This window comes from Podarcis gaigeae (genome assembly GCF_964106915.1).
Source record: "Podarcis gaigeae genome assembly, chromosome: 2".
NCBI classification, from domain to species: Eukaryota; Metazoa; Chordata; class Lepidosauria; order Squamata; family Lacertidae; genus Podarcis; species Podarcis gaigeae.
This window is the reverse complement of record NC_139679.1, coordinates 121,356,469-121,372,438: the sequence shown is the minus strand read 5'-3', so window position 1 is coordinate 121,372,438 and position 15,970 is coordinate 121,356,469. Positions and strand designations below refer to the sequence as shown.

Sequence of the window (15,970 nt, the reverse complement as noted above, 5' to 3'; positions counted from 1 at the left end):
GCTGTCAGCATGCGACAGCAGCCACACCTGGGGAAATGGCTTCACCTGGCCAGCTAAACCAGGTGAGAGAAGCCGATGGGTCTCAAATCCTCGGTGAGTTAGGGGCTTCCCCTACATGTGAAGACAGGCTCTGGCAGATGGAGCGTTGAGACCAAGAGGGGAGCCAACAGTCAATGTTTCTGCACATGTTGCAGGGGGAAGAGAGAGGAGAAGAAGAAGAAGAGTTTGGATTTGATATTCCGCCTTTCACTCCCCTTCAGGAGTCTCAAAGCGGCTAACATTCTCCTTTCCCTTCCTTCCCCGCAACAAACACTCTGTGAGGTGAGTGGGGCTGAGAGACTTCAAGGAAGTGTGACTGGCCCAAGGTCGCCCAGCAGCTGCATGTGGAGGAGCGGAGACGCGAACCCAGTTCCCCAGATTACGAGATTACCGCTCTTAACCACTACACCACACAGGTGGGGCTTGTCCATCTGGGAAAGGAGACCATTGAGGAGAAGGGAAACACTCATCCTAAACCTCCACTGCCTTGTGGGATACCTTCAGTAGAAGAAAAGGTATCGGGAGCAAACCCTACATAAGTCCAGAGTGGAGTCCCAAAGACGGTTGGATGGCGTGTTGTACTCCTTCGGGCAACGTCTTACTCTGCTTTCCTTTGGACCCCATCAGTGAGGCCAAGAGTCGGGTCTTGTCATCTGGGCAGCCCAGTTACCTCCAGACACACTGCCTAGGCTAGTGCAGCAGTTTGACTTCACCACAGAAATGCACCCCACTGTTTCTTGAGACAGCTCATGTTTTTCTATTCCGCTACCAGAATTAACTAACTGAGCAACTTTAGGGTGCTTGTGTTATGACTTGGGCACAGTCACTCTTTTTCCTTGAAGCTTCACTTAATTGTCACAGAATTTTCTGCATTTTCTTTCCATCGAACCTCAATATTTTCATTTTTCTTTGTACACCCACATGTGTATACAGGCAACTCCCCGTTTGATACGATACGATAATCTTTACTGTCATTGTCCCATACAGAACAACAAAATTGGAAAAAAAAATCTACATAAGACATTCAAAACCAACAAGCCTGCTATCCCAGCTATCCCAACCTGGTTAGCCCCCTAAAAACTCTTGATACCCCATTTTTAAAATACAATATACTCCCATAGAGACTCCTTACACTGCACTTAAAACCAAAATCACATTTGGATAGAAACTGTTTCTCAGGTGGTTAGTCCTAGTCTTTATAACCCTGTACCTTCTTCCAGAAGGCAGAAGCTGAAAGAGATCGTTTCCGGTGTGTACACTAACCTGCGCTATCTCTGCAGCTTTCTTATAGCACCTGGAAGCGTAGATTTGCTCCAAGGTGGGAAGAGTGCATCCAATTATTCTCTCCGCAGTCTTTACAACCTTAGACAGCATTGTTTTTCCCCAGACCGTGCAGCTCCCAAACCACACACACAGACCACGAGTTCAAAGCAGGTGTATACCATTTTTGGCCCTGGAAGTGGGTGCAAGGGGGGGGCTTACCTGTGCACTGTTGACATGCACAGTGACCTGGAATGGAACCCCCACAAAAATTGAGGGGGGTGCACAAATTGGGGGAGTGCCTCCTGACCGAGATAAAACCATGTAGCTGATGATGTGAACTTTAGGCCATAAAAGCTTACACCTTAATAAATTGGATTCAGTCTTTCAGGTGCCAGAAAAGTCTTGCCCCTCACGGCTACCCTCATTCTTGAAACTAACAAATGCACATTAATACAGACATTTATACCAGATACAGCTAACCATCTTCACTGATCCACTGATACGAGGTATGGCTGCCACCTGCACCAAAGCTTTTCTCACATTCCACACGTTTACGTCTCTTTGCCCCTGTGTGGGTTCTCTGATGTGTATTGAGATTCCCTCGACGACTGAAGCTTTTCCCGCATTCCGCGCATTCGAAAGGTTTCTCCCCTGTGTGGGTCGTCTGATGTCTGTGAAGGCTTCCGCCCGTGCTGAAACTTTTCCCGCACTCCGCACATTTGTAGGGCTTCTCGCCTGTGTGCGTTCTTTCATGTTTCGTCAGGTGTGTCCTCTGGCTGAAATTCTTCCTACACTCAGCACACTGAAAGGGCTTCTCCCCTGTGTGAGTCGTTTGGTGTCTGTTAAGGCTTCCGCTCGTGCTGAAGGTTTTCCCGCACTCCGCGCATTTATAGGGCTTCTCTCCCGTGTGAGTTCTTTGATGTAAAGTAAGCTGCTGGCTCTCAATGAAGCTCTTTCCACACTCCATGCACTTATAGGGCTTCTCTCCTGTGTGGGTTCTCTGATGGGAAAGAAGGCTCCCACTACGACTGAAGCTTTTCCCACACGCCATGCATTTGTAAGGTTTCGCACCGGTGTGAGTTTTCTGATGTGACGTAAGATTATAGCTTTGGCGGAAGCTTTTCCCGCACTCCAGGCACTTATATGGCTTCCCCCCTGTGTGAGTTATTTCATGCGCAGTCAGATTTTTGCCGTCACTGAAGCTTTTCCCACACACAACACACTCGTATGGTTTCTCCCTTGGGTGAATTCTCTGCAGAGAATTAAGGCTTCCGCTACTGATGAACCTCTTTCTACACGCCATACATTTATAAGGTTTCTCCTCTGTGTGGGTTTTGGGATGTGTGTTAAAGTGGCTGCCGGATGCAAAACACTTCCCACAGTCCACACATGCGTACATTTTCTCCCTTGTGTGGATTCTCTGATGCGCATGAAGGCTTCCGCTGTGGATGAAGTTCTTTCCACATTCCAGGCACTTATATGGTTTTTCGCCCGTGTGAGTCCTTCTATGTGTATGAAGACTTCCGCTGTTGCTGAAGCTCTTTCCACAGTCCGTACACTTGAATGGTTTCTCCCCTGTATGAATTCTTTCATGGGTAGTAAGGCTTCCGCTATCGCTGAAGGCTTTTCCGCACTGTGTGCATTTATAGGGTTTCTCCCCAGTGTGAGTTCTCTGATGAACGGTAAGATGGTGACTGTGACCAAAGCTCTTTCCACATTCCAGGCACTCATATGGTTTCTCCCCTGTGTGGGTTCTACAATGCCTGTTCAGGTTTGATTTATCTTTGAATGTTTTCCCACACGCTGGGCATTTTTCTTTTCTGTTTCCTTTCTGATCTTCCTGTGGGATTAGGAGTTTGTGGACACTAGCACCCTGAGAAGCTGAGAATCTCTTCCTCCCTGCCTTTGGTTGGTTTCCCATGTGCTTTTTCCATCCCCTTTGAATGCCAAGCTCCTTCCCCACTGAATGCTTGGCCGTTTCTGATGACACCTCAGATGGCTCTGCAGAATTCTCATTGTCCTTCTGTCTGAGGCCTGCGTGCAGGAAAGAAACACCTTCATGTTAGGAGTTCAAGGCAGAAATCTCATCAGGGGACAGAGTCAAATTAGCCATTTCTCTAATGACAAGAGCTCCAAAATTCTCCCCATTCTTCTCTGTGCATGCTACTGAAATCTAGATTACAACAGGCACTCAGCTGTATTCCTCTCAGCTCTAAAGATTGCTGACTGCAACATTTTGCATGATTATTTCCAAAAGCTTTATTCCAAAGTTCACTACAATGCCCAAGCCCTGGTGCTTACCAGGTGCACTATTCGAAAGCAAAATAATAAGAACAAAAGAATAAAACCAGTTTATTTATTGGTAAAAATATTTTATAGAATCATGGAAGGGATCCCAAGGGTCATCTAGCCCAACCCCTGTGATGCATTAATACTGTTCATAGCCCAGGGCTCCCAGGGCTCGAACCACCAACCTTCTGGTTAACAGCCAGATGCACTGACTATGTTCCATGCTGGGACCCCTCCATTGTGGTGGCAAATACTCAGAACAGGAGTCCCTCCCTTCTCCAACCTCAATCAGCCAAAGAGATCTTTACCCACAGAGTCCAGATCCCCACAACTCTCCATTGTGGCTTCTTGTACAAAGTTCTGTGGCCTGGATCCGGGAGATTTTACTCCCCCTTGGCGAAATACGCAGTCACCTTCTTCTCTGCTGAAAGAAAGGAGCATTCTTCATTTGAAGGTAGTTTCCCCCACGTGTACCACTGCTCCCTCTTTGAACACTGTATTTTAATACTTTGTTGGAAGCCGCCCATGGTGGCTGGGGAGACCCAGCCAGATGGGCAGGGTATAAATAATAAATTATTATTATATTATTATTATTTGAACAGTGGCCAATGAATAAGCTAGACAGACACATAAGCCAAGCAGGGGGAAACTCACAAAGCTGATGAGAGAGTATTGTATTGTATTGTATTGTATTGTATTGTATTGTATTGTATGGTATTGTATTTTTACCAATAGTGTGGAGGCTTATTAAAAATGCAGCAATGGGATTCTTACAACTAGATTCAACTAAATAGTTGTGCTGGCAAGAGCCAGTGTTGTAAGTCCTGTTACTGCAAAGGTAAAGGTACCCCTGACCGTTAGGTCCAGTCGCAGACGACTCTGGGGTTGCGTGCTCATCTCGCTTTATTGACCGAGGGAGCCGGTGTTTGTCCACAGACAGCTTCCGGGTCATGTGGCGAGCATGAGTAAGCCGCTTCTGGCGAACCAGAGCAGCGCACGGAAATGCTGTTTACCTTCCCGCAGGAGCGGTACCTATTTATCTACTTGGACTTTGACATGCTTTCAAACTGCTAGGCGGGCAGAAGCTGGGACAGAGCAACGGGAGCTCACTCCGTTGTGGGGATTCGAACCGCCTACCTTCTGATCGGAAAGCCCTAGGCTCTGTGGTTTAGACCACAGCGCCACCCGCGTCCCTTGTTACTGCAAAAGTGCTTTCTTTTTATATATGTATATAATTTTTATTGGGACGTGGGTGGGTAAAACCTCAGTGCCTAGGACTTGCTGATCGTATGGTCGGCGGTTCGAATCCCCGCGGCGGGGTGAGCTCCCGTCGTTCGGTCCCAGCTCCTGCCCACCTAGCAGTTCGAAAGCACTCCTAAGTGCAAGTAGATAAATAGCAGGAAGGTAAATGGCGTTTCTGTGTGCGGCACTAGTGCTGGCTTGCCAGATGCAGCTTTGTCACGCTGGCCACGTGACCCGGAAGTGTCTTCGGACGGCGCCGTCTTGAGTGAGATGAGCGCACAACCCTAGAGTCGGTCACGACTGGCCCGTACGGGCAGGGGTACCTTTACCTTTTTATAATTTTTATTAAATTTTGTTTTACAATTTAGAATACTCATTTAAACAACCTTAAAATATCCATGACTTCCTTTCTTCTCTTTCCATGGTTCATTTTGCATATCAAAAATCCCTGCATATTTTAGGTAAACTAAACCATACAGTATTCCATTATTATATGCATCAAAGCTTATTTACACTGTTGAATTTATCTTAATGCTGCCAACGTTTTCAAGGGTGCACAATTCCCCCCCTCCATATATTCAACAAACATTTCCAGTCTTCTCAGTGCAACACTGCTTTCCCCCTCCTCCAACCTCAGTGCCCCCCCCCAAATCAGATGGGGGGGGGGCAGTAGAACCACTGCCGGCAGAATTGTTCATGGGGTGAGGCAAAAGAGGCTCGTTTCATTTTTAACTGTTTTTGTTTAACAAACTTTTTATAAAAGAATTGAAAAAGTCTATTGAACGTTTTACAAATAAATTGTAAACAGATAAGAACATTGGCAGGATTACTGTAATAACCTTCAGTTTCATAAGAATATATATTTAAAGAAGATGAATAAATGAGCAAATTAAGTTAATCTGGACATGCAGAAGATATTAAAAATAAATTTAAGGAACCGCAGAAAGAGGGGGGAGGAAGCCAAGCTTTGAAATGTCAAAATGATTGTAAAATCAGTGAAACGTATAAACCTGAAACGTGTTTTAAAATATATGTGAAACGGACAAGGCTGATTCTGCAGATGGGAAAGGGGAAGTGTTAACATCTTGCAGCGCCAAATGTGAACAGAAAGAGGAATATTCTGTCAGTTCCTGAACCCCTCCCTGCATACAAACACATCGTGACCCAGAAGGAAGGCCCCCAGCTGCCTCCTCCATCTCTCCCCACGAGTCCCTTCCCTTACCTGAGGCGTCTGCTGGATTTTGCGTTCCAGCCCAAAGAAGAGAGGATCTAGGTGGGGCCTCCGATGGCATCGCAGTGGCTGTGGGGGAGACGGAGGAAGCATGAACCCTCTGCCAGTTTCCCTACCAGGTATGGCTGGACTACAGCTCCCAAGTTAAAACAGTACAACGCATCATCAGAGATCTACAGCCTCTCCTGGACAATGACAGTTCTCTTTCTCAAGCTCTGGGAGGAAGACCTTTCATTGCCTACAGACAGCCACCCAATCTTAAACAACTCCTAACCCGCAATAATACTACTACCAGACCTAACACGGACACTGGCACCAGAGCCTGCAATAAACCCAGATGCCAACTTTGCTGCCACATACACCCGGACAACACCATTACTGGCCCCAACAACATCACACATACCATCTCGGGACTATTTAATTGCTCATCGTGTGTATGCCATCAAATGCCAACAGTGTCCTTCAGCTCTCTATATTGGACAAACAGGCCAAACCTTACACCAAAGGATAAACGGACATAAATCCGACATCAGGAATCACAAGACAGAGAAACCAGTAGGAGAACACTTCAATCTCCCAGGACATTCTATACAAGATCTCAAAGTAGCTGTTCTATTACAAAGGAATTTCAGAAATAGACTGGAAAGAGAAGCTGCTGAATTGCAACTCATTACCAAACTTAAAACCATGGAGAGACCTGGTCTGAACAAAGACATTGGATTCTTATCTCATTATACATGACAAAGCCATTTTTCACCTTCTCACCCCCTGCTTTTTCCTGTAAGACCTATTGCAGTCGTTAAGAGTCGTCAACAGGCTTATCACAGCTATCTGCCAATCACCCATTCCCACCACCCTTCTGAGTTATACCCCTCCCCACCTTCTCACTATATAGAAGGGTCTGGTGACTTCTGTTTCAGTGTATCTGAAGAAGTGTGCATGCACACGAAAGCTCATACCTAGAACTAACTTAGTTGGTCTTTAAGGTGCTACCGGAAGGAATTTTTTGTTTTGACTATGGCAGACCAACACGGCTACCTATCTGTAACACCTTTCACCATTTGTGATGATGGCTGGGGCTGATGGGAGTTGTAGTCCAGCCACAATCTGGAGAGCACCGCTTTGGTGAAGGCAAGGGAGTACTCCCAGCTGCAAGGAAAAGCAAGCCACAGGCATAAAAGCTAAGCAGGTTTACTCCTGCTCTGGAGGGCAGGATTTAAGTTACACGATTACCAATGGATTTCAGTTACACGGAAGGAGATTCCGACTCAACATCAGGAAGAACTTTCTGACAGTAAGAGCTGTTCGGCAGTGGGACAGTCTCCCTCAGGAGCTGGTGGACTCTCCTTCCTTGGAGGTTTTGAAGCAGAGGTTCATAGAATGGGAGTCGGAAGGGACCCCGAGGGTCATCTAGTCCAACCCCCTGCAATGCAGGAATATTTCACCCAATATGGGGCTCGAACCCACAACCCTGAGATTAAGAGTCCCATGCACTACCGACTGAGCTAGCCCAGCTCATTTGTGACGGATGCTTCAGCTGAGATTCCTGCATTGCAGGGGGTTGGACTAAATGACCCCTGGGATTGTCTACCAACTCTACCTGGTATGTCCCACAGAGGACCTTAAGGTCCATGAATAATCATAGTTTAGAGGTCCTGGGCCCTAAGGAAGTCAGATTATCCTCCACCAGGGCCAGGGCCTTCTCAGTGATGGCTCTGACCTGGTGGAATGCTCTGTCCCATGAGACCAGGGCCCTGCAGGATTTAACTTCCTTCCGCAGGGACTGTAAGACAGAGCTATTCTGCCTGGCTTTCAATTTGAACTTAGCCTCATCTTTTATTCCCCTTCCTTCCCTCCCCCACCCCTTTTTATGAAGATTACCCGCTCTGGGATCCCACAGCTAATTCTCCCCTGGTCTCTTCGCTGGCCCAAATAGGACTAATTTAGCCCCTAAATTGATTTTTGAATTCTGAATTTATTGTTATTCACATTGTATACTGTATTTTATACTGGTTTTTTTTGTTGTTGCATCAATTAAGTGTTTTAAATTTGTTGTTAGCTGCCCTGAGCCTGGTTTTCTGAACTGGGAAGGGTAGGGTATAAATAAAAAATTATTATTATTATTATTATTATTATTATTATTATTATTACTTCCAACTACCAAAGGAAGAGAGACCCCTGAACACACTTGTTGTTGTTTAGTCATTTAGTCATGTTGAACTCTTCGTGACCCCATGGACCAGAGCACGCCAAGCACTGAACTGGGAAGGGCCGGGTATAAATAAAATTTATTGTTGTTGTTGTTGTTGTTGTTACCATTCTATTATTCTAGGTGCAAAGCGCACCAGATCTGAACTCTCTTTTGTAGTGGGTCTGAGCCAGCCTATCCCTGGCAGAGGGAAAGCAAGTATTTCATCAAGTTTCCGGCAGGGATTCTTGCATCGCAGCGGGGTTGGTCTAGATGCCCTTCGGGGGTCCCTTCCAACTCTACAATGGCATGATTCCGCAGTCCTCCCACCAATGCCATCTCTTCTGCCCCGGGGTTAGTGGAGAGAGATCTGAATGCGAAGGGAGGGCAGGAAGACAGTGCAATGCAAAGCGGGAGTTGGGGCTTGGAGGGCAGACCCCCTTTGCAGCTGGAGGAGCTCGGAGTCTTTTTGGGGGGGAGAGCGTCTTTTTCACCTCCTTCTCTCCCCCCACCTCGCAAGCAGGGCTGATTCCCTGGCACCCTCTTCTTTCCCCCAACCCACACATTCCCCATGCGAATGAATGATGGGATGGCGGGGCTGTTGCTTCAAAGGGGATCGTGCAATGGAAACCTGGCAGATATTTGGATCCCCTTTCGGATTGCAAAGATCACGACCCCTCCCCCCGCCACCTGCGAGTCTAAGAGAGGAGTTAGACTTTCCCTTTCTCTCCCAAAAGGGAAAATTCTCTCCGTTCCCACCTGCCCCTCCCAATCCATCCCTCCAGTGTCGCCCAGTCCTTCCAATTTATTATTTTTTTGGGGGGGGTCTTGTCTTTTTCTGCACAAACACACCCTCCCTCCCTCCCTCTGTCCTTCCTTCCTCCCTCCCTCCCTCCCTCCTTCCTTCCTTCTTTCCCTCCCTCCCTCCTTCCTTCCTCCCTCCCTCCCTCCCTCCCTCTCTCCCTCCCTCCTTCCTTCCTTCCCTCCCTCCCTCCTTCCTTCCTTCCTTCCCTCCTTCCCTCCCTCTGTCCATCCTGCTGAATCTCACCTGGCCTGTCTTCCTTTCCCTGGGATGCGAAGGGAGGCGAAAGGACCATTGTCTTGCAATTCCACCCTCACTCCCACACATGGGGAAAACTTCCTGCCTCTCTAGGAACCGCAGCTCAGTTCCTAGCTTCTTTGGAGGACTGAGTTGGCAGGAGCTGTCTTCAAGACCCCCCCCCCAAAAGAAATCACAGCTGCTTCAATTATTCTTTCTATGTGTGTGTCTCTCTCTCTCTTTCTCTCTCTCACACACAAACGCAGAGCAGACCCTCCAAGTGTCCCTGTTTTCCAGGGACAGCCCCAGATTTCCAGGTTTCTGATTTCTTTCCTTAGGATAAAAAAATTCCTTCCAGTAGCACCTTAAAGACCAACTAAGTTAGTTCTAGGTATGAGCTTTCGTGTGCATGCACACTTCTTCAGATACACAGAAGTGTGCATGCACACGAAAGCTCATACCTAGAACTAACTTAGTTGGTCTTTAAGGTGCTACTGGAAGGAATTTTTTTATTTTGTTTTGACTATGGCAGACCAACACGGCTACCTATCTATAACTTTCCTTAGGATGTCCCTATTTTCGTCGGAGAAATGTTGGAGGGTATGGAGTTATACCACCCACAAGCCAAGGAGATAAATAATTGGAAGACAACTGAAAGCAGGCCTTTATGGGGAAGTGTGTTTTTTTAATGTTTGATGTTGTCTTGAGGGGATGGAGTGGTTTGATACTGAATCCAATGATTTATAGGGACATTGGGTGTTCCCCTTCTTGGAGGTCTTAAAGCACAGACCAGAGAGCTGTAGAATTGTAGAACCGTTGCCATAAGAATTTTAAGGTTTATATATATATATATATATATATATATATATATATATATATATATATAAATGTTCATAACTGTATATATTAACCACATGTCTGAAACCCCACAGAAAAAGTCCTGAAACCATTTTGTCCCTCCCAAATTGACCTCAAATATTTCTCTGCAAGGTCGAAGGAAAATGGAAAAGCCTCCCCATTGTCTTTTCGTTCACAAATCCTGTCTTAAGGGTATGTCTGTGTATGAATAGGGTGTGAGCCTATAGCCTGGCTCAGGAACTAAGTATTTATCATTACAAAAGACTGGCCAGGCTCCCCAGGTAATCCAGTCAAGTGACCATTAAGAGGTAACCTGCCAGACAGGAGATAATCAAGGCACTCTGATTTCTGTGGTAGACCGCCTTTTCTCTGGTTTAGGTATAATGTATCTGGGGGGTGGTCTTGGGCTACACCCCTTCTGTGATGTAGGTTGTAGCAGGAACCCCCCCACCCCAATCATTCTGTTTGTATAAACTACACACTCACACACTACATACGCCACATTTCTGTTATAAATTCATAGAAAATCAACCATACATCGGATTTGCACTGTTCCATTTTTATTTTTCTCCATATGACAAGAACTAACAAAGGGGGGTGACTTAGTCCTGGTCAGCCATAATCCCTTCACTGTCTCAGCACATACACTGGAGCCCTGCCCATGCCAACCCTGATGATCCCAGACAGAAGACAATCAAGTTACAGATAGGTAGCCGTGTTGGTCTGCCATAGTCAAAACAAAAAAAATTCCTTCCAATAGCACCTTAAAGACCAACTAAGTCAGTTCTTGGTATGAGCTTTCGTGTGCATGCACACTTCTTCAGATACACACTCAATCAAGATCACACTCAATCAAGATCACAAAGAACTTGCATATGGGAGTGGATTCAGCATGGACTGAAACAAAGGACACTGATCAGATCTTCCCTCAGGGGTCAGGAAACTGCAAACTCCCCTTTGTCCTCTGGAAAGTACTCATGGCGAGGGGGAAAGGAGGAACCAGCCAGGTGACAAGACACTCATGTTACCACCAACTCCTCCCTCAGCCCCTCCTTTCTGTAATGTATGCCTCCCTCAACTCCTCCTTTCTGTAATGTATGCATGATGTTTCTGGGGGTGGGCTAGACCTAGAGGAGGGGAATTTCAAAAGTTTTTATAAGACCTTGCACACTATTCTTTTGGGTCTTTCCTCTCTCCTGCACGTGAGGGGAATACCCTGTTGCAACAGTTCAATAAAGGCCAAGCCTACAGGCTGCTGTTTTGCTCCAAGTTATCCTGGTTGGTGTCTTTGTTTTGTCCAAGGGAGCCCTCGGATTTTTCCTGTAACAGTTTGGCGACCATGCTCAGGGACACTTGGTTCTCCTGTGAAGGTGAGAAGGGAGATAGAGGGGATTGGGCGCCACTGGGCAACCTTAGCCCAGGGATCCTTCTTCCTCTCCCTGCCTCCTCTTTGCGGGCGGTAATCAATCGTCACCAAAAGCCCAGCCAGGGGGAGCAAAGGCGAGGTCAAGCCGGCTAAAAAGAAAGGATCCCGGGATCCGCGGGGGACATCTTCAAACGTGAGTATGGTTTGAAGTAAAACACATTGGGAGGCGGGTGGAAAGAAATGTCCTCACGACAGCCAGACTTTCCTTCTTTCATTTCTGACGTTCCCTCTCGGGGTCGGCCAGGAACATTTTAGCTCTATTCTTTTCTCCCCCGATTCTCCCCTTTCGGAAAGTGGCCAGGGAAATCGCGGAACTTTACTGTCTGGCGTTGCCTCTCAGAGTCGTCTAGGAACGTCAAATCCTTTCCCTTTCCCCCCAATTTCTTACGCGGGACGTGACCGGGGAAATTGTGGTACTTTTACTGTTTTCCGACGTTCCCTCTCGGGGTCGTCCAGGAACGTCTTAATCTCTCTATCCTTTTCTCCCCCGTTTTCCGTCTTGGAATTGAGTCCGGGAAAGCGTGGCTCTTTACTGTTTTCTCTGACGTCCCTCTCTCGGAGTCGTCCAGAGGCGTCCTTCAAAGCTCTCTCTCTCTCTCTCTCTCTCTCTCTCTCTCTCTCTCTCCTCTAATTATGCAAACAAAGCCGCCCCTCCTGCCCCGCGACCTTTGTTAGGGATGACCCGGGTACATGAGAACGCAAGGTTGTTTGTTTCCTTTCCAAACCTTCATTTTCTTGGGCCTTGATCTGGCATTGCACTGCGCAAGCATCCAGTAGGGGTTCCGAACTTAGTCTCAAAGGCTAGGCAAGAGGCTGTCGTGGATGGTAGAGGGGGGAATTGGGGCCCCACACTAGGGTTAGTCTTGTGAACAGCACTGAGGTAAAGGAATTCCGGGCAGAGGGACCCGTGGTTTGAGTTTCCGGGCAGAGAGACCCGTGGTTTTGTTTCAGGTTCAGGTTTGAGATTTCCAGAAATTAATTCGTGGTTTATAGATAAGTAGGAATTGTGTTAGTCAAGGATACTTCGAGTACTGAAAGGATCTTTTTTCTGTCCCCCCTTTCTTTCGCATTGCCCCTCCTCCCTTGTGTGTGTGCGTCCACTCTTTCTGTCTTTAGTGTACTTCGTTAACGAAAAAAAGAAAAAAAAGCCTAATAATAACATATGAGAGAATGGGAGCTCACTAAACACACCAGCTGGACTCCTCCTGGCAACAAAGCTTCCATGAAGCCTTTTTGCCCCAGAGAGGATTCTAATATGCCCCTCCAGCTTGTCATCTACAATTGGGGGGGGGGATATATAAAGGGGAAAAATGGTCTTTCCAAGTACAAAGTACGAGACCATTGTAACTTTTAGTGGGTGGCTTAGGCCCACCACCTGGAACCCAGGGCACAGAGCCCACCCCAGGGATCCTTCAACAAAATCAGGGTTTGAACCCTTAGGGAGAGCTGAACACATCAAATTTGAAAACCGTAAACTTAATGGTGCTCAGAAGGCAGTAGATATAATAACAGCCCAGCCTGAGAGCCCACGCATTAGAGATCTTAGTTTCTCTTTAAAAAAAAAATGAGTAAGAGATGTACTCAAAGATTTAGAAATATTTAAAGGGTTTGTGTTTACATTGGCTCCGGCATCCACAGACTGTTCTTAAATGCACATAGTTTTTAAATTGCAAGCATGCTTCAAAATTTTAAATCTAAAGAAGCCATGTTGGGCCTCATCAATCTTAAACAGGACCAATAAATAAATAAATAAATAAATAAATAAATAAATAAATAAAATCATTAGAATGAAGTGTGCAAATGTTTGTTCTTTGAGAGAGGCTCCAAGGAGTCTTCCTCCGAGTAGCTTGAGTGAGGAGTATGATTTTAAGTTGATGGTAGATAATGTTATGTTGCAACGTTTGAGTTTATGAGTTTATATCCGTGTTCCAGTATTTTTTTCCAGTATTTTGAAATGTGCTGTGAAGAAACTAATGTTTCTGCTGCAAAAGCCTAGTAGAGCCAACTGCTCTCTCAAGCTAAAATGCAGTGTATGTATTACATTAAGCATCTGCCTATGAAAATGTGTTCTTTCTAAGAAAATTGGTATTAAAATTGGCATTAAATGTAGAGGCTTCCATAGCCAGCAAAATTGTCTACCTGAGTCCAGTCCTGATATCAGTCTCTATAAGACTTCCTGGCCTCTTTTCTTAGAAAATGCCCCCCTTGTTTCATTCTGTCTCTTTCAGGTTTTTTTTCCTTCTCCTTCTTACTTCTGTGCCAGGTAAATTTACTCCCAAGTAAGCTTCCTGTAAAGGAAACTGCAAGAGGGGGGCATAGATTAGGCTTACTATTCCTCTGCAAGTTCAGGAAAAACTGTCACTTTTGTATTCCTTTTAAATCAAATCTATGGCTGTTTTAACTATGTTTTATAAGAGATCCTCTCCCTCTTAGGAAAAATGTTCACTTCAATCTTCCTTTAAAGATAATTTCTCTAGGAACTTGAAGGAAGCAAACTCACTCAAACTATCTCAAGATCTGCTAAAACGGTTCTGTATAAAGTTGGCTACTTTTCTTTTCCTCTTCCTTAGTACATGATAGGAGCATAGATGTTTCCTTTCCCAGTTGAAAATCTGTACTTAAATGTATATGTCTTTTTGGTAGTGCAAATCTTGCTTTGAAATCTTGCTGTGAACCCTATATTTTGGAGGGTTGGACTAGATGACCCCAGGGTCCCTTTTAGCTCTCCCAATTTGTGGCTGTGTGGAGGGCCATGTGTCTGCAAGCATGTGATGAGTTGAAATTCAGCCCAGATTTGCTCTTTGTTTTTAAAGGTGAGAGGTGAAAGCCGTGATGTTTTGAAGCAAAACTGGTGATATCAGGCATTTGAGTGATTACAGTGCTTATCATTTTGTCTATTATTTACAAAAAATCAGACTTCAAAGTCTACACAAAGTTTAAGCACATACAAATTCATATAATCAAGTAGAATGAGCCTTGACATATAATTGAGTAGCCTTGACCATCCTGTAAATAAAGGGCAGGAAAATTTTGTCTGCAAATGGTAAGGGTGAAATGACTGAGAATGTTAAAAAATCTTATTAATTCTGACTCTCTGGCCATTTTTTCCCATATATAAGGGCGTGGCATTGTTCCGCGAATGACCAGAGGGAAATCACACAAAATGATAGCCCTTTCCTGTAAATAAAGGAAAAAAACTCCCTTGCTTGGGCTGCATGAAACATGATCCCTTAGAAAACTTCTTGCCTTGGTAAATGCTTGAATTGCGGAGTTTATTGTTTTGTTTTAAATCTATACCCTTCATTCCCTTTATTCAAATGGTAATTTAGACAAAAGATTCAACATTTTCAATAGTATAAAAGGTTTGCTGAGACATGAACTCTGCACATGCACAGAGGCTAGATCAGCAAAAAAGGGGGAGAGAGATAGAGAGAGAGGAAGGAAGAAGGGGGGAACTGTAGTGGGGGGGAGAGGAGCTTGGGCTGCAGGGGGAAATTTATCCAAATTTCCTTATGTAAAACTTGGAACCACTGAAGGAAATCACCCTTAATGTGTCCTTTGCTCCAGGGGCTACTTAAGACAAAAGGGTTAAAACAAAAAACAACAACAAAAAAACGCTAACCCATCAAAGTCAAGAGTTTTCCAGGTTCTAAATCTTAACATGCCAAATTCTTTTCACAGGTAAATATCAAAGCGCTCCCACTGTGAGTTCCACTCTTGAATAGTCCTCCCCCCCCCCCAGTGAGATTTAACTTTTATAACAGGCTTTGTGTGCATTTTAGGAATAGCATTTCCTGACAGACTTCTCACATGAAATAATTTTCCCTTTTAACAGGATATGTGAACCCCGATAAAAAAGTTTTTGTCCCTTTTTCTCCCACAGCAACTTTCTTTCTGTTCTGTGAAACAAGTCTGAATCCCTGCTATATAAGTGACTTCCATCTCTTTGTGGCTTTGACACTTTTTAAGTTACAAATAATCTGTTTTCATCTATTTAATCCGTCTTTCCATGATGTCTATGAAATTAAGCGAAGCACAACCAAACATTGTTTGTGGAATGGTATTTGTTTACCCTTTGCCTGATCATTTCTTATTAATTCTGTCATTTTGGCTAGTTCAAGGTACTTGCACAACTTTAAATTGCCATTCATTTTCTTGGTATTAAGTCATTTCCCAGTATTTTGCTATTAACATTCTAACTGATGTTGTCACATCAAGAAACACTCTTTTATTTTCATTTGGGATGTTAGAATGCCAAAACAGGTTACTTCAGGTTTCTTAAAAATTGTGTGTCTTAGCATTTATTTATTTTTGGTTCCTCATAGGTCATTGTATGTTTGTGTTTGTTTTATTATTATTTTAACCTTGTATTTTTTTTTACAGTTCTCTTTTTCT

At 45.0% G+C, this 15,970-nt stretch overlaps 2 protein-coding genes across 8 annotated transcripts in view; both read right to left on the bottom strand.

The window, feature by feature from the left end:
* The window catches only part of LOC310837292 (uncharacterized protein), a 530,615-nt gene that overhangs the window by 256,769 nt on the left and 257,876 nt on the right, over positions 1–15,970 (bottom strand). The gene's annotated exons all lie outside the window — the stretch shown is intronic.
* Positions 984–9,464, bottom strand: LOC310837569 (uncharacterized protein). Of its 7 annotated transcripts, none has more exons than XM_083724372.1 (4): positions 9,301–9,363; positions 6,056–6,133; positions 3,900–4,015; positions 984–3,336 (listed from the first exon to the last, which is right to left on the bottom strand). In XM_083724372.1, the coding sequence occupies exons 3-4, from the start codon at positions 3,928–3,930 to the stop codon at positions 1,778–1,780; spliced, it is 1,590 nt and encodes a 529-aa protein (XP_083580498.1). In that variant the 5' UTR covers positions 3,931–4,015; positions 6,056–6,133; positions 9,301–9,363; the 3' UTR covers positions 984–1,777. The 7 variants fall into 7 exon arrangements, with proteins under 7 accessions (XP_083580498.1, XP_083580497.1, XP_083580500.1 ...); XM_083724371.1 differs by having other exon boundaries at positions 3,900–4,012; positions 9,301–9,361; XM_083724374.1 differs by having other exon boundaries at positions 3,904–4,012; positions 9,301–9,361.

What these genes read in the sequence shown, in the direction of transcription:
- LOC310837569 (XM_083724368.1), bottom strand. Translation starts at nt 9,349, where the DNA reads ATGGTCCTTTCGCCTCCCTTCGCATCCCAGGGAAAGGAAGACAGGCCA. An exon ending in GGGAAAGGAAGACAGGCCAG is followed by an intron (nt 6,134 to 9,300) that starts GTGAGATTCAGC and finishes TCTCCCCCACAG; the next exon opens with CCACTGCGATGCCATCGGAG. An exon ending in AAATCCAGCAGACGCCTCAG is followed by an intron (nt 3,337 to 6,055) that starts GTAAGGGAAGGG and finishes TCCTGCACGCAG; the next exon opens with GCCTCAGACAGAAGGACAAT.